This window comes from Populus euphratica, unplaced genomic scaffold, assembly GCF_000495115.2.
Source record: "Populus euphratica unplaced genomic scaffold, PopEup_1.0 scaffold28.1, whole genome shotgun sequence".
NCBI classification, from domain to species: Eukaryota; Viridiplantae; Streptophyta; class Magnoliopsida; order Malpighiales; family Salicaceae; genus Populus; species Populus euphratica.
Window position 1 is genome coordinate 224050 of NW_011499862.1, and position 23712 is coordinate 247761.

The following is a 23712-nucleotide window of genomic DNA, read 5'->3' on the forward strand; positions in this document are numbered from 1 at the left end:
TATCACACCTTATTTTTAATTACAAAGTTTTTATGCGTCTCTCATTAAAATCTAGTCTCTCTAGGGAAGTTCGAGCACATGACATGATGGCATCATGAGTTGATAGCTGGCATCAATAATTTGTAAGAACTACAGCGGCTAAAAAGGAATAATAAAAAGTATGAGGGGGGGGTTTGAAAATATAGAAAGCGTGAGAAATAAGAGACGTGGGTAAAAGTAGATAGCATAGGAGAAGACATTTGATTACGCTACGACAACAGGACGAAAGAATATTTCATACAAAGATTCCGAATAGCCGGAAAGTAAATTAAAAAATTTATTATTATTATTATTATTATATTGTTGGTGTTATTATTATTATTGTTATTATTATTATTTAAAAAATAAATGAATAAAACAGAGAGATTGTTTGTAATTTGTAATTAGGGTGGTAGATTAGATTATGTTCACATGTAATTAGGATTTTGTTCACCGTGAATTTTGCAAACAAACATGGATTAATTAAAAAAAGCAAGAAAAAGATTAATTAAATAAAGGAAAGGGAATAATGCTCGAGAGACATGTGAATGTCCACTTTCTCAAGCTACCCTCTTATCTGTAGAGTATATTTTATTTATCGTTTGTAATATTACAGGTTAGATTAGGGTGTAATTCAATGATTGGTGGTGGTGTATGGTGTCATTGGACTTGGGAAGGGCAAATTGATATGGAATTTCATTAAAGGATTCAATTGCTTAAAATGGGCATGAAATGAGATTTTTTTTAAAAAAAAAAATTATTCTGGGAAGGGGAAACTGATATGGGAATTCTTTAAAGGGTTTAATGGCTTAAAATAGGTATGGAATGAGTTTCTTTTTTAAAAAAAGGTTGTATTTGGGAAGGGAAAATTGATATGGGATTTCATTAAAGGATTTGATTGCTAAAAATAAGTATGAAATGAGATTTTGTTTTTAAAAATGAATTTGGGAAGGGGAATTGATATGGAATTTCATTAAAGGATTTAATTGCTTAAAATAGGTATGAAATGAGATTTTTTTATTTAAAATAAGGTTGAATTTGGGAAGGGAAAATTGATATGGGATTTCATTAAAGGATTTGATTGCTAAAAACAGATATGGAATGAGATTTTTTTTTTTAAAAAAAAAGGAAAATGAGATTTTTTTATTAAAAAAAAAAGATGAGATGTTTTTTTCTTTAAAAAAAAGTGGAACCCGGGAAGGGAAATTGATATGGAATTTCATGAAAGGGTTTAATTGCTAAAAATAGGTAGGAAAGGATATTTGTTTTTAAATAAAAAAATAATCTGGGAAGGGGAAATTGATATGGGATTTCATTAAAAGACTTAATTGATTAAAATAGGTATGAAATGATTTTTTTTTTAAAAAAAAGTTGAATCTGGAAAGGGAAAATTGATATATGGGTATGAAATGAGATTTATATATTTATTTATTTAAAATTTTTTTTTTAAAAAAAAAGTTGAATCTGGAAAGGGAAAATTGATATATGGGTATGAAATGAGATTTATATATTTATTTATTTAAAAAAAAAAGAGTTGAATTTGGAAAGGGAAAATTGATTTGGAATCTCACGAAAGTATTTAACTGCTTAAAATAGGGAGGAAGGGAGATTCGGATTGGCTATAAATAGATGCTAATCTTATCTTTACCTTGTTTTTTGTGATGATTTAAGAGGGGAGGGGGAAAACGGGGTGGAAAATATAAAAAAGAAAAGGAGAATTGTTTTTTCCTATTCTGAAAAATAAAAAAGGCTTCAATAATCCATACTAAAAAAAAAACTTCATTGGATAAAATTATTATACCACTCGAAATAAAAGTATCATATTATATATTTAATTCAATTTTATATTATTTTTTAACATGTATTTTTAGATAAAAATATTTTAAACTTAAGATTTGTACTTGTATTATATTGTGCTAAGACTTTTATTTCGCTAGAGATCTTTCAACATGTTATAATTCAAAATCATGCTGGTTTAAAATGAAAGTTTCCTTCTTTAAATTCCAATTTAGGTGAATTCTATTTCAAAAACACATATCAAAGTTGATTAAAGATCTGTGTAATATTATTGTATGGTGGTTGTTACAAGGTGTTATGCTGATGAATATCATGCTATAAAAAAAATAATGTTTGGCAAGTAATTGTTATGATATACTTAGGAGTATTTATAACAACTAAATGGTATTTTATTAGATTTTATTGTTGTGTTATTGAGATATAAAATGATAAATAATGACTATAGCATACTATACTAACAATATTTTGTTAAACATATTTCATTCAACAAAATTAATGGGACCATGGAGTTTATTAAAAGAAATTGAATAAGAAATCACATGCATTGGACCACTCGATGATCTTGAGGATAAATGCAGTGGAAGACATAATAAATCCCAGTCGTAGTTTTTGAAATAAAACATGTTCCACGTAGCTAACAAGGTGCAGATAAGGTTAGCATATTCGGTTTTTTTTAAGTATATTTTATTTGAAAATATATTAAAATAATATTTTTTTTATTTTTTTAAATTGATATATACAAAATATTTAAAAATTAAAAAATTAATTAATTTATAAATTAAAAAAATTAAATTTTTTTCAAAACTACTTTTGTAAAAACAAACTGAATTAAACGTTTTTCATGCTGAGGTGTGAAATCACGATGAAAGAAAAGTCAACAGCTTTTCTTTCTATCATATGAATGACCCCACGTGTCTACTCAGGCTCATTAGGCTGGCCAGGACTAGCCATGTAATCTGGCTATGCATGTAGAGATTAGAAAGTCATTAAATTCATTCCGTTCTAGGGTTCACCTAAAAATGATGTTTTCTCAAAGTTTCTGCTAAATAATACTAATTGAACTCCCACCTAGTTTAATAAGCGGTTGAGTAAAATCAGATAAAATTATTTAAAATTATAGTAATGATTATGATTTAAAATATTTTTTATTTAGAAATACATTGAAATAATAATTTTTCATTTATAAAACATTATTTTTAAAATTAATATATCAAAATAATTTCAAAACATAAAATAAAAAATAATTTTTAATAATAAAATAAAATTTAAAAAACACAGTTTGAACTGTATTCTTAAATGAATGAATAATAACAAAGAGATTTACGTACTTGTTACGATTTCTACTTGGTAATTTGAGTATTTAATCTAGTTCATGCACGAGTAACACCTCCCATCACATGTATGCTGGTCTTGAGATCCTGAATTCCATGGCAGGCAGCTGGTTTGGACGCGTATATTGATCTCACAACTTACATTTCTACAGTAAAAACCTGTTATTTATGTTTCAAACTCTTTGTATGACCCGGCATTGTCTTGCTCTTGCAAGAGGTAGAAGATGACAACCTAAGCATGAAGGCGTTTACCTTGATGTCAGGTTTGGCACATTCATGTAAGGTCGACATGAAAACTTGCCATCTCATGTGTACTTGCCATCTCATGTGTCTCAGCGTGTAGGTGTTGAAAAGAAGCTTCACAAAAGACAATGGTACATAGCAATATATAGCTGAAAATGATTTCTACAACTTTGTTTTACATCAAGTAAAATTATCCTCCACACAAGATAAAGTCTCTAGTCTGAAAGAAAACAACCTTATATGTACACGGAAATGAAAAAAAAAAAAAAAAACATAGAGAGGATGTTTGGAACTTCCGGAAACAATCTCATTTCATGGTGTTTTACATGGAATTTGAAATTCTACCTAAGGATTGACAGGTGCGTTCAAATTCCATGAAAACAAGATGGAAAATGATTTATCTGCGCTGCAGGATATTTTTAAACACCCTTTGAAACTGTAAAACCTATTATTACACCTAGGGTTGTTTTCTATGTTTGAAGTTTCACTCCTAATGTTCTTTCTTCTTAAATATGGTATTTCACTATTCACTGCTTTCAAGAACCCAAGGCAAGCTCCTTGTATCGTTTGAGATCGTTGAGATACCTAGTTGAGTTGTAATCTTGAGCGTCGAAGATTTCTTCTGAGTAAGTTCTTAGGAGAGCACGACCTTTACCTTTTTTGGCACGCTCAGAGACATATTCATCACCTCTTAGTAGGATCACAACCTGCAAAAGAACATCCATCAATTTGCCATTCAATGTTTATTTCCAAGTCCTCTTCGTAGATCAGAATCTCTACCAAAGAGAGCATTCAAGGGTAAAGTTTAAGAAACTTGCAGGAAATGACTATCCACTATGAACCTATCATGAGAGAAATGAATGGACCAGTAAATGGCAATTCTATCACATGATTCTCTCTAAAGTAATTTGCTATTCTTCAATCAATTACTGAGTGAAGATAAATCAAATAGGAAGTTGGTTTAGGGGCTTTTTTATGCAATTGCATTACATGATTAACAACAGAAAGTACAGAATGAAAGGCATGCCGGGCACACCAGAAACATAAATGGCAAGTAAGCGTAACTATATCAATGAAAGACAGGTTGGTAGTGTTCTGTCTTGAATAAGAGGGAACACTATAATTAGTTTTCCTGCACCAGAAACATAAACTTGTAGCCATTTGCATTTAATGGCTTGATCACATACCCTTTTCAGTAAAACACAACATCATAAGCATTCAAGCCAGTCTTTTCCTAGAATATGGGCTAGATTTGGATAGCGAAAGTTCTGTTGCTGTTCCTATGAAATGAAATACAGGACCCTTGTAACCACATCTTAATATACAAAAATCATGTCATTTCTTGATTGGCATTTTCTTTTCTGGGATTTGCCCATTTACAGTGTATAACTAAACGATATGAAGCCACTCCAAAACAGATTCTGCAAATGGAACGGTGACCCTGTGGTTTCTGGTAATTTGACTGTATAGGACTACATGAAATAAAGTAGTACTAGTGACATGCAAACACTTGCCTGACTCATTCGAGGGCGTAGGACTGGAGACTGCTCAATGCACAAAGAGGCAGTCAAAACCAAACGATCCATCTCTTCTAGATCATAGTTGTCACCAAGAGAAGGGTCAGCAAGCTCCTTAGTATCGCTGTTATCCAGCAAAGGCTTTGCCTACCAGAGAGAGTAAGATCAAAAAAGGTAGCTGGTGACTTTTCATATATATGGCTTTTCTGATGACCAGATTGTGCAGAAGTAAAAAGTTACCCAAACCACAAGGCTTTGTTGTAAATGATCCACAGGTCGACGCCCTGTTATGAGCTCCAAAAGCAATACCCCAAATGCATAGATATCAGTTTTTTCGTCAACTATGCCATGCATATAGTATTCGGGTGCAAAGTAGCTGCAAGCGAAAAACAAAAGTAACATCAAGTCCTGAGCACTTTTATCAACTCCTGACCAAAATATTTTACTCTTACACACCCGAATGTGCCTTCAAATTTGGATACATTATGGTGAGTCCACTGTGTTGGTAGCCACTTCGCTAGTCCGAAATCACAAATCTGGATCAAAATTAGATTGTGAATCAATAAACAAAAGATTCAAGTAACCAAACAGCTGTATAGATGTCATGATACCAGTTTACAGTAATAAATGACAGATAGTACGACAAGTAGAATTGAAATCCTTGCATACAAATGTCATAAAATTCCAATATGTGGAGCCACACAAATTTCATAAAATTCCAATATCTGGAGCAAATATATTGTCAGTATTAGAACAAATTGAAAGACAATTGTTGCGAATCTGACACGGTGTAAAAAGAAACCAGAGCAGAAAAAGCAATAATAGTTTAATAAAGCCTAGTTCAAAATTGATAATTGTAGGATGGAAAAAAAAATAGTTCTTGGATATGGAAATCTTTTCTCTATTTCTTTAAATAGCACTTCAAGCAGGCAGTGAGGTATTTAATAAGGAATATATCAAAGGTTCAATCACCAACAACTAAATAAAAAGGAAAAGATTCATACAACTTAAGCAATAGCTAAAACGCATGCAAGCACAGAGCTAGCAGGATAACTCAAATCATTATTTTCTTCAGCTGTGAAATTGCCTATCATTATATGGTCATGTTCACGAGTCTCAAATACTCGTGTCCCAAGTACAAAATTCTTAACAAGGAACATTGCTTCGAGGCCTGAACCTCATTCCCCGAAGAAAATCTAATTAGTGATGCATTCTACTAACACACTACTTAACAGGATAAGTGCCTTCTCGCCCACATTTCCCATTTACAGCAGTTCTATCTAGGATTGCAAAATGAATGGCTTGATAATAGAATGTTTTCTGTGGTAGCTTTGAACGTTCATGTAACATTGAATGGAGCACCTTCGAACTTTCAAATCACTCTTGGTCATAATTTTTAATGGATCATTACACGCTAACTATTAGTGTTCTTGCATCGTAATACCCCTGCCGCAAGGCAAACTTTCAAATCACTCTTGGTCATAATTTTTTTAATGGATCATTACACACTAACTATTAGTGTTCTTGCATCTTAATACCCCTGCCGCAAGGCAAGCCTTGTAGTTTTTCCTATTAAGGTCGTGCGTCTATGGTTGGCCTTACTATATATGTTCCTCATAAATGCAAGACTTTGGTGATACTGATTATGCATAGAGTTCTCTCATATACTACAGAATTAGAGAAACATATCAGTTTGTTTGTTAATGTAAAATATTTGTCTTGGTTGATGGTCCCGACACCTATACTGAATAATATGTGATGAGAAATTTCAGAGTTGATGGCAAGTGAAGATCATTCCATCAATAAATGAACAGAGTCAATGACGGTGAATCTTGTGGCAAAGACTACTAACTCAAAGTCATGAGGATCTCCTCACTCCAAGTGACATGCCAACAATGATCGTAAGGGAAGAGAACCAACCTCTGCCCAAATAAAACTAAATTGCTTCACCAGACCATTAATCTGGCTCAAGCTTGGGCCATTACACCATCCTAATCAAGCAGAAGGTGTAGTGGTGTTGGGAGAAAAATCAACAGATACAATTGAATTCTTCTGCGTTAAATTCAATAATGAACCACAAAGCAAGACTGAATCATGCTCATAAAAGATTCATACTTTCCTAATCAAACACATCTATACTCCCCCTTCCATTATTGACGATCTCAAACTTCTCTATGTGGAACACAAAACTGTTCCAATACCTCCACCTAAATCTAAGAGAATGCAGGCATTTTCACAAGTCCTTGCTAGTTTGATGATGTTAAGCTATGACGTGTCAGTTTAATATAGTGATTCATGCAGAACACAAGGACATGGAGCCTAATGCCATCACCAAAATTTTCATGAGCAGTCATGAATTCAATCACAACTGTGTATGGCAACATATGAAAGAGTAGTGTGATACTCGAAACTCCAAGGTTGTATGGCTGCCTTTCTACAATATCCCAAAAACTATGCTTTGGGATTTTGAACACTTAAGCCTGAATTGAATTTGAAACTCAAATATTACCATTCCACTCCTCTTTAAAAATATGGAAAATCAATTATGCTGGCATTCTATTATTGTTGAGCACTCGGGCAATTAGTTTGGCAATTCCATTTGACAAGGAATTAAATTCAAACTTTTACCAATTGTACAGTGTTTCGTTTTAGGTGAATGACATTATTTTGGTAACCACTTCATGGAAAAATGCTGAAGACCAGGACAGAGAGATTTACCCGAGCAAGGTTCATCATCAGACAAGCTGAAAACAATCAAACGTAAAAACATGGCATAGTAAGAATGTTTCCTGCATGAGCTATGTAGAAAGAAATACTGCTGACCACAAATTGCGAAGTTTCTTTTATCGGTTGTTAATAATAGACGTAGTTACAGATTTATTCGATGGCTATATGTGGTGCAGGAAGGGCATAAGCTTCACTATTTACACTCAAAGCATTATGTCGTCAAAATGATTAGACATCCTTCTCTGTGTGTTAGAAAATTTTTTCCTGAAAACAAACAATAGAAAGGAACAAAAAAGAAAAGAAAAAGAAAAAGATCCCAGCAATAACTGAAGTTTTTAACCTCTGATGTTCTCAGGTATAACTCGAGAGATACCTGAGGCTCAAAATTCTTTGTAAGAAGAATATTATCGGCCTTTATATCTCTATGGATGATTCGCCTTCGGCAATTCTCATGAAGATACAGCAGTCCATCTGCTGCCCCAAGAGCAATTTTGTACCTTTTACTCCAATCAAGCTCGACTTGTGAACCTGGAAATGCAATTGATGAACACCTAAGTAACTTGAATAGCATAATGCAGTTGCAATTTGGCTAGAAAACAATACAAATTAGCACCAAACCATGAAGAGCAGATCCTAAACTCCCTAATGGAGACAATTCAAAAACAAGGTGCATCCCCCCATCAATGCCACACCCAAGCAGCTTAGCAGTATTAGGATGGTCAACATGGGCTATAATGCCTAGCTCATTTAGAAAGCCAGCAGTCTTCTCATCAAGAGTTCCTTTTGTCAGCTGCTTTATGGCTACTAGCCTTCCATCAGGCAAACAACCTTTGTAAACCTCAGCGAAACCACCTTTTCCAATTAAATTCTCTGCAAGAAACCATAAATGTTCATCACAGAACCCAATTATGGAAAAATATTTTTTGTTGAAAGCATCTACAAGTAAGCCAACATTTTGGATCATAAGTCTGGCCAACATTATGGACCATTAGGTCTCACTGAAGAGATAAAGTACAGACCGTGGTTAAAATTGTTTGTTGCCATTTTGAGCTCCGCAAAAGTGAAATGCTGCAAGGTCGACTTGAAGTTGTATAAATTTCTCAGAACTGTGTTCTCTCTTGTACTCCTGCTCTTACGTTTTGGTTCCTTGGGCACTGGAGGAGGAATAAATGAAGGCAAGTGTTTTAGCGAAAATCTTTTCCATGACTTGAAGAATCTACTCCAGTTTGAATGTGCCTTCGAACGAGGAACTTCTGATTCTGCAGTGCTGTTTCTAGTAAAATCTGAGTTGGATTCCAAGCCTGTTAAGCAAGCTTCTATAACTCCTCTAGGAGATAATCCATCTTGTCTCTCTCTTTCCATGTCTGAAGCTCTCAAGTCTACAAAATGGAAACCAAAGCATAAAAAATAAGGGAACTAGCTCATGGATGAACATACAGGCATATGCTCAGGCTATAAGATGCATTAAAGATCATGAAAAAAGAAGTGAAAGTAAATACCAATGGAAGAAGCAGAGGAAGAAATCACTGGACTGTGTTTCTTAGGTTTCACTGAAACTTTTGCATGCAGATTTCTCTCTGATAGTAAACAATACTCCTTCGAACCCTCCCTAAGTTAAAGAAATAAAACATTGCTATAAAGAAGAGCTTACTGCCATGTTTAACCTATAATCATCAGAATAGAAGAAAGGCAATGGACTCTAGCATTGAGAGTGTGTGAGTGTGTTTACGGTTGATTGAGTGAGTGTGAGAGAAAGAAGGAATTTCAGCTTAAACAAGGCGAATCAGGGTAGATAGAGATACATTTCACAAAAAAGTCCAATTTTTTTCATAACATGAAAGATAAAATGTCCAATACAATCATCTGTTCCACAGGATACATAAGAAAACAACATGAATGGGATTCGCACAAGTAATGGCCATATTGAAATATTATGCTTTTGAATTAAAATGCCTTTAAAAATCTTACCAAGGACTTGTAAAGGGAAGAGCAAACACCAGACATAATAACATTCACAAGTGCAAGTACTATATATGCAAAATGACATCAAAATCTTCAAATATTCTCTGAAGAAAATCATTAAAACCCATCAGCATCTTCAAATATCAACTGACAAAATATAAGGCACAAACCAAAGTCACAAATCAACAGATGCTTAAAAAACCAATCTGCTCCTCATGAAACACAATCTGAAAGAACCTCCTCATGAAACACCATCTGAAAGAACCTCCAACAAAGAACAAAGCGTTGAAACACATTCACACAAAGCCAAGTTGGAGACAAGAAAAATTAACAAATTAGCAATTATCCATGTATGGAAAAAAAAATCCAAAACTTACAAAAAAAAATTAAGAGAACCCCAAGTGACATACATGTAAACAAAATCCAAAGAACCCATTGAGTAGAAAAATCAATAAACAGAAATCACCATCATGACAAAACATAAGATTTATATGAAAAAGATTGAGGAAGATGAAAGAAAAACACACCCAAATGAGAGAGCATGGAGAGGAACACACCCGTACCAGGGAAAAGTACTACTATGAGCAGCTTTATTATGTCCTCCAACAGCTGCCATGACCAGCCAACAAACACACACCACTCTCTCTCTCTTTCTCACACCCACACAGAGGAAAAAATGACAACGAGACCAAAAGGATTCCAAAACAAAACAGTGGTTACTACAACATTAAAACCTTCCTGTTGTTTAGTACTTTTGATAGCTGACTAAAATTTATCCAGGCCCTGTAAAGAGCTATATATCGCAAAGCCCCATTACTCTCTATTTGTTCGTACTTTCAAAAAAGGTGAAAAGAAAAAGGTCTCTCTCTTTCTTACAGGGGTCTCTCTGTCCCATAAGAGTCGCTGGTTTGGTCTACTGCATTGCTGACAAATGTTGGAAGCTCTTCAGCGACTTCTGCTCTCAGCCTTAAATCCCACAGGCACAGGCACAGACAGGGAGAGGGACATGGAGTGTTCGTTGGTTGGTAAAATTGCTAATATTCAAATGTTGGGTCCATGTGGGCTCCTTCTTTCATGTTTGGGCCCACATTTTACTTTTTATTGGAGTAATAATATTGGTTTTATTTAATTTGGTGCATTGAATTAATAGATTCTATAAATTTAATGCTGAATTTCAGAGGTTTTTAGAAGGTGATTTGAAAAAAAACACAAGATTAGAATTATTCTTTTGAATTTTAATTGAATATTATTTATTTATTTATTTTCTTCATTGAAATTATAAAATATCATTTTCAATTATACAATTTTAAAAAATCGTTTCAGCTATTGAAGAAATTTGTTCTTTTTTATTATTATCTGATTTTGAATCACAAAGTTATATATATAAAGCAAACTAAATAGATGTGCAGAGCATGCTCTTTAATATTGTCAAGAAAAAGATTTGTCTTGATTGATAAGTAAATTATGCTAAAAAAAAAAATTATTTATCATTGAATTAAAAAAAAGGATTTCAAGTACATCAACAAGAGAGATTCAATTCTAATTTCCAAGTTAGAATCTAAGTAAACTAGAACTTATTTTGTTAGATACCTAATATTTCACAATTTAATAGCTCAAAGTCTGTTTCAAATAAATCAATTTGGTTGTGAATTTCACAATTTTGATTTGTCTTTTATATTTGCTTATGTATTTTCCTATATATTATAAATTATTAATAAGATTAGCAAGTCACATTAATAAAATATCCTTTTTTTTTTAATTTTATATTGTAGTGAAACCTCACTTGTATTTTAAATTATATAGAATATTATTAAAAAAATGTATTTTTTAATTTAAAAAAAAACACTATAGACTTCAACGATTCTATAAATTGAAATGTGCAATGACAAGCCAATTTGACAACCAAAAAACTTATTATAAGGGAAATAATGACCACATTAATAGTTTGTTTTCGTGTTTAAAAATATATTCTAAAATTATAATTTGTCTTAAAAAATATTAAAATTAATTTTGTTTTCATTTTTTTGATGATTTTAATATATTGTATCAAATCTAAAAAAATATTTTTAAAAAATACATTTTACCACAACACCAAAGACACATAAATTACAATAAACAAAGCCTAATGTTATTTTTATATCTCTGAAAGAGAAAATACATGAAGAATGTTGTTTTGTCTCATGGGAAACAGGAAGAGCACAACAAGAGAAAATTACACTGAAAAACGGCAGAATCAAGGAATTTATGCATGGAGTAATTGTTTAATTTCGTGCCTTGCCCGGAGTTCAATAATCTGACTGTCGTTTCTTCTATAATTAATCATTTTCTTCCACCATATCCTCGACACATCTTGGCCTGTGCATTATATTATAACAGGAGATAAAAATTGAAAAAAAAAAAAAACACCAGCTTGTTCTTAGGATAATCCGGCTAAATTTTAGCCACGCTCTCTACCTCAACGGGAATTATCCGGCGGGTTTTATAAGAACAAGACTTGCTGAGCGCAGTAATCAAGTAAAAATTTATGGTCATACGTTTAGACTTCTTCTTGAACTTAATCTTATTTATGTGATAAATACGTTTAGGTTTGCATGAATTTAGAGGCTTGTCATGCAGTTGAAACAGGAACTCGAAGAACTCCATTAATGTTCATGTTAGGTATGTATGTTCAGTGAAATCGGAGTCAGGGATGGTCCCTACCATGCCGGTCGATGCTCCTACATTTTTTAAGTAGTAATCATGGCTGATGGAGTCACATATCAAGAAAGCCATGCACATTAACATAGTCGACGACAATTCATGCTAGGCAGGTGGTTCGCGTTGCACTGCCAGTCTTGATCTGAATGAAAATATAATTGATAACAAAATAAAAATATTATTAAAAAATTATAATGATCTTAAATAACAATACAAAAATTGGATGAGAACATGACAATTTTATAATGTGAAAAATAAAAATAAAATAAAATATAATTGTTAATAAAGAATATTGAACGACAAACAAAAAAAACAATTTAAAAAAACCTTACTTAAATTAATATATTAAATTTATAGTGAGATTAAAATAATCTTACATGAGAGAAATTAAATGAAACAATGAAGGTTGACCTTCAAGTAAGTAAAATGATAAAAAATAAAACTAAAAAAAATTAATTTAAAATAAAGTAAAAAAATCTAGGCAACCTGAGTTAATTTGATTAAACCACGACTCATGATATAAAATCAAGATAACTCTATAAAAAAAAAAAAGAGAGAGAAAACGATCATGAAGCTCAAAGTCAAATAACTTAATATTAAATGATAAATTTTTTTAAAAAAAAACCTAAAAATTCAAAGTTAAATCATGTTAGTTTTTAAAATTTATAACTTAGATCATGAAACTAAAATTACTTTATAGAAATTAAATATAAGAAATCATGAAGCAAAATTTTTAATCATTAAAGATCGAAAAACAATACAAAATATAATCAAAATAATAAAAATTAAATTTAATATAAAAAATAAATAAAAGAAAATAATGAAGGACTAATTAAATTCAAAAAATAAAATTTTTAAAAATAAAAATCAAATTGAATAAAAACAATTTAAAACATTGAGGTTTTATAACAAATTCAAACCCGTTGTTGACCCGTAACAAATTCAATAGTTGAGATTTTGATCAAATTTGACGTCTCTCTCTCTATATATAAAGTATTCTCAAATCAATTTAATTATTAAATTTTAAAACATCGATAATAAAAAACAAAAGTAACAAATCTCTTAAAGCTATTGATGATAGTAGAATTAATCCATGAATAAATGATTTTCAAAAGTTTTTACTAAAAAAATTAAAACTAATTAGATTCTTCCACTAGTTAAAATCAATTTCGAAGAAAAAAAGAGGAATTGAAAACGAATCCAAAGGAAAGGATGTGGATCAAGGTGACTTTTTTCACGTCATTTTTTTTTTACTGTGGACTTGGTTTCTTTGTGTTTTTATACTTTGGCCTTCTATATATATATATATATATAATTGTGTCTTCCTATAACAAATTATAAGTAATTTTTTAAAAACAATTACTTTGATAATTAAAAAATATTTATTTTCTTAACAGAGATAATAATTCTAATTAAAAACTTAGCTTTCGATAAATAAACAAAAAATACATTAATAAAAAAATTTATCTTGATTGAAAATAATTCAAAATGACCTTATTTTTTAATTTAATAATAGCATCAAAGAATTCACTAAGACCTAAATATTTTTTTTTACATTGAAAAAAAAAAAGTGGTGCCATGCAAGCATACAAACTAGGTTACACTAATGGACTGTTTGTTATGCATATAATATAAAATATTTTTAGATTTTTCAGCATTTGTTTTTAGAAAATATTTTACAAAAAAACTGATAAATATAAAATATTTTAAACCCATAAAATTCTATAAAATATTTTACAAATAACAATTCACTTACAATATTATCTATAACTATATCATACATCATCTCCAACTAACCACAACTACCAACACCTTATCTTTCATCACTAGCTCCTCCTCCTTCGTTGCTGCAAATATCTTGCTGCCATTTTTCTTTTTACCACTATTATTTTTATCTTTTTTATTACCATCATTATTTTTTTCACTATCAACATGACCATCTTGACACTGCAATCATTATCATCTCACCATTACCGGTATTGAAAAATATTACACGAACTACGTGTAAGTTATTTTGTACCTATGAAACATTTTATGCAAAACAAACCGCACTAAATAATTTATTAAATGATAGTTTGTGATTGGATCCATAATTCAAGGTGACTTGTCGCATTTTACCCCATCTAAACCACATCGGGGTTGTTGCCATCTGCCTTGAGTTTCAAGGGACTCGTGACTTGCGAGGAGGGCATTGGTTCGTGATGCAAACCTAGCTTCTAGCTGCTTCGCTGGGCATCTTGCAGTAAAAATCTGGGCACAATTCTCGAGAGAAAACTGGCAACCGGCATATTCCAAAGGATCATCGTTATGAGTATCTTCCCTGTTAGCCGTTAGGAGCATATCTTATTCCGGTAGTTCATGTGAGCAGCTTCGTCTTGTGAAATCAGAGTCGGATATGGCACGGCCCATTCGGTCTACTTTTACCATGTACATAAACGGGGAGACGTTTGGGTTTAATGTAGACTGGCCACCAGTCATAGCATACAACACGACAACACATCTAGCTTATAAGGGATTGGAGAGAGAGAGAGAGAGAGAGAGAGAGACGAATAAGTTAACCAGAATGGGTAGATATGGGCCATATGGGACATGAAAGGAAAGGGAATCCAATGAATATTTATTATCAGGCTGTCTCTGTTCTCGCTTTTTAAAAAATAGTCATGTCCAGAGCAGGTGGCATGAGTTCAGGGATTTCAAGTATGATTTCAGTGCCCAGTAAGGCAAATCGAAGATGCTGCAGCTTCTGCGCCATTCGGTTTTATAGCACCTTGCTTTGTTTTTATTGAAGCACAGTAGTTCAAAGCATCAGCTACTTAACTTCACAAGAAGGGCCTAGATATCCTTTAACTTATGTGAATTGTTTGATTGCATGGCAGCAAATAAATTAATTAAGGCTGTCCCTCTTGAAAGATCGACGTGACTGATTCAAATATTTCATTTCATGATTTTCAAACGATTCCATGTCGATAACTATGTGTTAAAAACCAAACGTTAAATTTAATACATATCCTATGAAGTCACATAGGCTCTACGAATGTACGTAGTTGTTAAGGAATCAATATCAGCATAGACAAATGAACTACTCCTCCTCTCCTGAAAGTTAAGACTCATTCCAACTCTTGCCGCCCATCCACTGATTGCCCGAAAAGGCCAATAATATATGAAGCTGAGACAATGATAAATATAATGTTATGATTATCAATTCCCATGAAAGTTGAGGGTGGAATCATGGTTTTCAAGTCTTGTGAAACCATAACTCAGAGATGTTCCTCTTTCAGTTCAAGTTTTTTCTATTAGTCCTACTCTTAACCCTTTCGGATTTCTGTTTTCGAAGTGCTGATTGTCTTGAAATCTCACACAGAAACCTTGTTGAAGACTCTTGCCCATTAAATATCAACGTCATTCGTGAGCTAGTCAGCGCAGCTCATCCAAAACGTTCATTTATCGCTGTGCCTAAACAATGTCAGTTCGTTCATGATGGAATTCGTTTCATTCGGTCAGTATATCTTCGAACCAACAGATACTTTGTTCCTCCTGCTGATACATTTCAGGCATGTTGGCAATCGTACAGGGAGTTGATTCACGAGGTTTCAGCTGGTCTTGATATCCAGTCTGGTTGTGGTTATCAAGCTGAATGGATATCAAAGGGCTGCATGAATATTACATCTCTGGCTCAGTTTGAGAGCAAATTTCCCACGTCTAAGTTGCAAGAGATGAAGCTTTATTGTAAACAATCCCTGGATGATGACCTTGTTTGTAATTATTGTACCAAGAAATTGTTAAGTCTTGGGAATCAGTATCTTCATGGTCCTCGACCTGAGAATGCCTCAGATTGTCCAGGTTATTTGTTCATGTATACAGCTGCAGTTATTAATCAGTTTGGACCGACTGATCCCGGAACTGCAGAATGCTTGTTCGGGCTGAAGTATTCAATGAAGTCCACCGCCTACAGGTATCACAGTGCTGTAATTGCTGGCATTGTTGTGGGTTCCATGTTTGGAGTCGTGGGAGGCTTCATCGCAGTTTGGTTACGCCGGACGCGACACGGGAGAAGTGAGAAGGAAAAGGTTAGTCCTGAGGATGGCGAGCTTAGTTTGGATCTTGGGTTTGGATTGCATAGTAGAGGCACTAATTTGGTCAAATTCAGAATTGAGGAAATTAGAAAGGCAACAGTGAATTTCTCTACACATAATATTATTGGAGGGGGGGGTTATGGGAATGTTTACAAAGGGATGTTATCAGATGGGTCTGAAGTCGCCTTCAAGAGGTTCAAGAACTGTTCTGCTAGCGGTGCTGCAACTTTTGCACATGAAGTGGAAATCATAGCCAGTGTAAGGCATGTCAATCTTGTTTCTATAAGAGGCTACTGCACCACAGCAGTTCCTCCAGAAGCTCCCCAAAGGATCATCGTGTGCGATTTGATGCGTAATGGAAGTCTCTACAACCATCTTTTCGAATCAGGAAAAACAAAACTTAGCTGGCCGATTCGTCAAAAGATCGCCCTTGGAACCGCAAGGGGGTTGGCTTATTTACACTATGGGGTGCATCCAGCAGTAATCCATAGGGATATTAAAGCTAGTAATATACTTTTGGATGACAATTTTGAGCCTAAAGTTGCAGATTTTGGCCTTGCAAGGTTCAATTCACAGGGAATGACACATTTTAGCACCGGGGTTGCCGGGACTCTCGGTTATGTTGCCCCGGAGTATGCCTTGTATGGGCAGTTAACCGAAAGAAGCGATGCCTTCAGCTTTGGTGTTGTGCTTGTTGAGCTTCTGAGTGGAAAAAAGGCTTATGAAATCAATGAAGGAAATGTTTCTCTGTTGACAGACTGGGCGTGGTCACTAGCAAGGGAAGGGAGAGGATTGGATATTATTGAAGAAAACCTGCCTGAAATGGGATCACCGGAGGTGATGGAGCAGTATGTGCACATTGCTCTTACTTGTGCTCATCCAGTGTTACATGCTAGGCCACCATTTGATCAGATTGTGAATATGTTGGAAACCAACATGCCTGTTCCCTCGTCTCTTGAAGCATACATCGCTACCTCCAATTTGGAAATTTGCAGTATCAGCTCAAGTTATAACTTTACTTCGTCCATCGGAAGTGATGAGAACCAATTCAGACAATTTGGATGACAGGAAATTATTGCTTTTGTGTATCTTGTATGTCTTCCCCATTCCATCTATTTTTTTTGCATGCTATAAAACTTCAGTATTCGTTCTTTCATTGTGTGAGGAACAGAGCTAATTTTAGTCATGCAGTGCAGTAGCATGGTTATATCTGGTCTGCAGGTTTTTCGTCAAATTCATCATTCAAGATCTGATCTAGACTTGGTTTTAATTTTATGAATTTTTGATATTGATTCGGTTAAGCTTGATTCAAATTTAATTGGATCAAAACCAAGAATAAAAATAAAATAACTATTTAGGTGGTAGTCAAGTGGTAAGAATCTGGGATCAAGAGATTTACTCTTTTTGTGGTTTCAGGTTCGAGTTCTTAGTCATTTATATGATGGTTATTAAAGGGTTATATGATCGTTAACTTTAGGGCTCGTGGGATTAGTCGTAGTGCGTGAAAGCTGATCCGGACACCTATGTTAATTTAAAAAAACAAAAAAAAAAAACATTATTTTAAACAATAACGATATAACTTGAATCACGGTACCATAGATATGTTTCTGAATTTCGCATTAAAGTTCACTCTTTTGAATGTGAAGACTATTAAAATTAAAAGATCAAGCAATTAAACAAACTTTGTTAGTGGGAGAAAACTAAGATAGTAGGTAGTGTTTGGGACACGTCTGTGGTGTTGTTTGGTGATATGATTTTTTTATTTAAAATTATTTTGATATATTAATATTAAAAAATAAAAATAATATTATTTTTATATATTTTCATATAAAAAATACTTTAAAAAATATAAGAACATTATCTAAAACAATAAATTCTCTTACATCCCCACTTATTTATTTAGATGAGATGAGATTATCTATATTATATTTGATATATTAATATTAAAAATAATTTTTTAAAAAATATTATTTTAATATATTTTTAAATAAAAAATATTTTAAAAAATAATATTAACATCCCACTAACAATCCTGTACTTAATTCTTATATAAAGTTGTCACATCGTAGACTCCAAGTTCATTTAAGAAATTCTTTCATTCCAGTCAGAGAAAAATCGAGAATACTGGTTTATGTTTCTAAGTCTATGAAAATAAGTAATGAGTCACCAAAAAATAAGAACTTGATATATATTCCATGAAATTATTATTAATATAAAATTACTTTCATCATCAACATCAAGTCTGAACCCTTAATCTCTCTTATTCTGACTTTTGAATTATGATTACAGTAATTTGGAGGAATTTATATTTTTTTAATTTAAAAAAGTTGATTAGTCAAAAATTATTTTATTTCACAGAAAATTTTCTAGTCTTTCCATGGAAAATGTTTTCATTTTCTCAATTTCGAAAAACTCTTTACAGATCTTTATTTTTTTTTTAAATAAAGTGGAATGACTAAATTATTTTTTATATCAAATTTTGTTATATTGGATTCAAGGGTTTTTTGTATTTTTATAATAATTTTTTTAGTAATAATCAAGTTGATTAGGTAATAATTTAATAATTTAATAAATATAAATATAATTTAAAAATAAAAAATAGCTATTGTGTTAGATATGTCATCTCATTTAAGTGACGTGTATAATTATATATGGTGTTTGAAGATAACTTTTTTTAATATAGTTTTTTTAATGTAGTTAGAATCAGGCTCTTTCTTATTTAGGAAACGAGTGTCACATACTAATTTCTAGTTTAATGATAATGATTTTTATTTTTTTTGTGACTCCTTCTAATTTTTCATGTATGACCTTTTAAGTTTTGAAAATAACCTTTTAATTTATTTTTCCTTCGAATCTAACCCATGTTGCATTTTGTGTATTTGACCCATGTTAAGATAATATAAGATTTCGATTTATAATATAAGATTGTTTTTTTATTTCAACCCCCTTCAACTTTTTTTGGTTAAATTTTATTTTTATTTTATTTTTATTTTTTTATTATTTATTTTATTTAAAATAATTTATAAAACTATAATTTTTTAAAAACATTTCATCAATTTTCAACTTTTTTTATTTGCTAGATTGAGTCTTTATTTCTTTAATAAACTTTAAAAAATTAAAATATTAATAAATGATGAACTTACTTTCCATAAAAACTATTTAAAAAAAAAACTAATTCTCAACAAATAAGACTTTTAGTGAATTTTACCGTAATGTTACCTTTGGATTTTGTATTTCAGATTTCTATATTTTTATTATTTAAAATTGGATTTTGTATTCCAGATTTTTATATTTTAATTATTTATAATAACTTGTTGTCATTTTCTGTCAGAATCCACAAACAATATAATAATTTTTATCCTCTCTATCTCTATCTCTTTTTTATTGTAAGATTTTCTCAATTAAATTTGTGCGTGAAATAAAATTAAATCTTTCCCTGAATAATTTTAAAAATATACTCTCATGTGACATGGTTAATTTTAATTTAATAAATATTTACACTAAGATTTAAAACTAAAAAAAATAAAATTATTCGTATAATGTTTTTTAAAATAATTTTTTAATTGAAATTACTCAAAATTAATATTTTTAAATTATTTATTTTTAATATTAACACATAAAAAATTATTGATTTGATATTTTTTAAATTAAAAATATTTTTTTTTAAAATTAAAAATATTTTTTTTTAAATAGAAAACAGGAACAAAAATTGTGACCAGCACCCCCTAAACGTGTTAATTTTTATTAAAATAGAAGGAATAAATTAAGATTGGACTTTTAAACAAGCCCACATCCTGGCTATCCGTTTACTCAGCCCAGAACCTAACCAATATAAACACTAGGGTTTTGATACTTGGAAGTCCCTTGTTTTCTATTAGAAGAAGAGCTTCTTCTCCCGTTTCTGCAGCTGCCGCAAAAAAACGAAAGGGCTTACATTCTGCAACCATGGTAACCTCCCCCCCCAACATGTAAACACATAAACACGAACATGAGTTAGCTGCTTACTGTTTTTTTTTTGTTCTATTTTTATGATGACTTCAGATTATTCCAGAGAAGAACAGAAGAGAAATCTCCAAGTACCTCTTTCAAGGTATCATTTTTATCACTGCTTTTGATGTTTCTCTGCCTGGTTTTCCTCATCAGATCTCATTCAAGTTACCTAGAGAGAACACATCAAACATTTTTTTTTTGTCATTTCAAGGTTTTTAATAGAAAGCGTGAATTTTGAAATAAAAACATTGAATTGTGCAATGACTCTAAAGTAGGATGAGAACTCGATTAGACAGTTAAGATATGATGTCAGTAAGGTGATAGTCTCTCTGTTCGTGTGCGGAATGAACTGCTACAATTATACATTTTTTTGTCATGACAGATTCATAAAATAATGTCTACGCAAGGCCCATCCTTTACTTCTTATTTTGGTTTGTTTATTATAGGGTACATCTCTTTCTCTCGAAATGATTTGTTTTTTTTTTGTTATGGCGTTGGATAGTTGAAACGGAATGCAACTAATATTCTCATCCCTAACGAATAAATTTCTCCACTTGGGATTGGTGTTAGTTAAATTAATGGGTTTTTGCTAGAGCTTTTGGTAATGACTTACTTGGAGGACTTGAAACACACCTAAACCACTAGGCAACTGCTGATGTTTAGAAAATTTTACGAGAGATATTGTTGTGCTAGTTATGAGATGACTGCACTCTTGTTTGTTGCTATTTTGGTTTGGTTTCTAGTGGCTGGTTTTGTTTATTGCCTGTTTTAATGTATTTTCCTTTATTTGGATGTTACCGGTTTGATTGAATAATGTGAGTTTTTTTCTAGTTAACCAAATGGGACAAAGGAAGATCAGTCGTATCATGTACCATATATCAGCATTCACTCATCTTAATTTTGTCTTGAATCTGTAGAGGGAGTTTGCTATGCAAAGAAGGACTTCAACCTTGCAAAGCACCCTGAGATTGATGTTCCTAATCTCCAGGTTATTAAGCTCATGCAGAGCTTCAAATCCAAGGAGTATGTTCGTGAGACATTTGCTTGGATGTACTACTACTGGTATCTTACCAATGACGGGATTGAGTTTTTGAGGACGTACCTGAATCTTCCATCAGAAATTGTTCCTGCCACCTTGAAGAAACAAGCAAAGCCTGCTGGAGGTCGGCCATTTGGTGGCCCACCTGGTGACCGCCCACGGTAATTTAGATTTATGTTGACCATTTGGTGATTTGAGTGTTATCCTCATCTTTTCCTTCACTTTTTAGAAAATTTATTTGGGTTTCCTTGGGTTTCTAGAGGCCCGCCTCGCTTTGAAGGAGACCGTCCAAGATTTGGTGACCGTGATGGTTATCGTGGGGGCCCTCGAGGGGGCGAAGGTGGTGAGAAGGGAGGAGCACCAGCAGATTACCAGCCTGCATTTCGGGTAATTTCACACCGTCAGTTTCCCTAAATGTTAATTCCCATTAGGGACTAGCTACCACCAGTATTTCCATTCATTTTCTTTTTCTAATTATATTATGATCTTGCAGGGCACTGGTGGAAGGCCAGGCTTTGGTCGAGGAGGAGGCGGTTATGGTGCAGCACAAACCAGTTCCCCTGGCTTTACTTGAAGGTGGTTGCTTGTCCTCCCATACTTTTGTGTTTTTATTTAATGTAGTGGTGCAGAGTTAAGAAATTTTCTTGTGCCCTTGTTCAACTCTCTTAGCAATTTGCTTCTTTGAGAACAACATTGAGATGGCTATAAAGTAATTTTGTTGCTGTTTGCTACTTGATGAAGAGGAAATCAGATAGCTCTGCTCTGTCCTTAACTCAATGTCTTATTTATTAAACTCACCTTGCTCGTATGCCGAGGTATGAATTACAAGTGTCATTTGTTAAGGCTTGAGCTTAGAGGCCTTGGTTAATAGTACAATCTTGGGGGTTATGATACGTACTGTACCATGCAGAAAGCCTTCCATCACGTTCTTGAATAATAGTCGGTGTCTTTTAGGATTTGGGGAATTAATTTGGATGGATATTCCGACATGATTATTCCTAGAGAGTGACCTAGTTGAACTCAGAATATAAATCATTCATTCCCGAAATCTGCTTCTGTGGATGCCATAGTACAAAATATTGCAAGTTCCGAAATTCTTCCAACAGAACAAAACAAACACCAAAAGAGGATTCAAGACATGAAAGGAAAAACTTGATGTTGCCAATGTTAGTGGTGGCTCAATTTTCTATATTTTGAAAGCTCTTGAAATCCTTCTGTATGCATTTGCTTAGGTAATTCATTAGCTTTTTTCATTGCTTTGCCGAATGAGCCTGGCATGTCGCTGCAATAAACAGTTGATTTGCTTTATAAAAAGATGAAAGCAATGAACTTCATTGGTTGTAAGTGTTGTTTGTGCCCTCGTTGAGCTAAGGAGCCAGAATACAAGGGTTGAGTATTCCTCTCCTCGCTCTCGTGTAGTTATTGACTTTTTGCAGCTGTCTGTTGTAGTTTTTCGTCCTTTATGTAGTTTTTCTCTTGCAAGATTCCTTGTACAAAGAATTATTTTTTTAAATATCATTGTAATTACGTATCTAAATAGACTTTTATTTTAATATCCAACAAAAGAAAAAGAAAAAAGGGAGGGTTAAGAGCATCAAAGTCAGGCTCGCTTGTTTGACATTACAAAAGAAGGATCAGGGCCTTGGCCTTACCTTTTGTTTTTTTTTTTTTAAAGAGCAGATTACTATTGAAAAATTAGGATTCAGGATTTTAGAACCTAAAAATTCAATTTTTAAATTTTTTTTTTTCTTACCTGGAAACACATAAAAAGCATTATCAAAGCATCGTAAATCTCATTTCTAAGGCCAAAACATGCTTTAATTAGGGTAAAAACTAAAAATAAAATCAAACTTTTTAAATTTTAATATATTTTTTCTAGCATGATTAGACATTTAAACCATCTTTATTGAATCAAAGCGCTCTCTCTCTCTCCCCTCTTTCTTTCAAGTTGTTGGCTTGGATCTTTCAACTGTCAAGGGTTGAAATTAAAAAAAAAAAAAAAAAGATGTTTGATGAATGGAATATAATTGTTTTTTAAAGATGGAGTAAAGTGTAGGATGACACCTTTTGAACAATTAAAAAAAAGAGAAAAAACATTATAATATGTAATAGCAATCGTTATATAACGTAGAAAAAATAATCTTATTTACAACGTACACGCTAGATCATGGAAAATAAGCAAACCCCAGTACAAACAAAACATTCCAACATAAACATGTGAGGACTAAAAAAAAGTTTAAAGATTAAAGTAAAACATTAAAAAAATTAGGGCCATGAATAAATAAAAAACCATCAACAATGACATGAAAGATAACAAC

At 32.4% G+C, this 23712-nt stretch overlaps 3 protein-coding genes across 5 annotated transcripts; 2 read left to right on the forward strand and 1 right to left on the reverse strand.

The window, feature by feature from the left end:
* Positions 1-3533: 3533 nt before the first annotated feature.
* On the reverse strand, positions 3534-10617 carry LOC105124975 (receptor-like cytosolic serine/threonine-protein kinase RBK2). Of its 3 annotated transcripts, none has more exons than XM_011025212.1 (9): positions 10153-10617; positions 9133-9242; positions 8653-9012; positions 8252-8503; positions 8007-8161; positions 5363-5442; positions 5147-5282; positions 4904-5053; positions 3534-4096 (listed from the first exon to the last, which is right to left on the reverse strand). In XM_011025212.1, exons 1-9 carry the CDS (start codon positions 10209-10211, stop codon positions 3926-3928), a joined length of 1473 nt encoding a protein of 490 aa, XP_011023514.1. In that variant the 5' UTR covers positions 10212-10617; the 3' UTR covers positions 3534-3925. The 3 variants fall into 3 exon arrangements, with proteins under 3 accessions (XP_011023514.1, XP_011023513.1, XP_011023515.1); XM_011025211.1 differs by having other exon boundaries at positions 10123-10617; XM_011025213.1 differs by lacking the exon at positions 9133-9242 and having other exon boundaries at positions 10153-10235.
* Positions 10618-15555: 4938 nt separating this feature from the next.
* LOC105125241 (probable LRR receptor-like serine/threonine-protein kinase RKF3) lies at positions 15556-17462 on the forward strand. Its single transcript, XM_011025607.1, has one exon. The coding sequence runs from the start codon at positions 15556-15558 to the stop codon at positions 17428-17430; it is 1875 nt and encodes a 624-aa protein (XP_011023909.1). The 3' UTR covers positions 17431-17462.
* Positions 17463-20191: 2729 nt separating this feature from the next.
* Positions 20192-22236, forward strand: LOC105124976 (40S ribosomal protein S10-1-like). The gene is made up of 5 exons (XM_011025214.1): positions 20192-20313; positions 20407-20455; positions 21273-21555; positions 21655-21781; positions 21888-22236. The coding sequence occupies exons 1-5, from the start codon at positions 20311-20313 to the stop codon at positions 21966-21968; spliced, it is 543 nt and encodes a 180-aa protein (XP_011023516.1). The 5' UTR covers positions 20192-20310; the 3' UTR covers positions 21969-22236.
* Positions 22237-23712: the final 1476 nt, after the last annotated feature.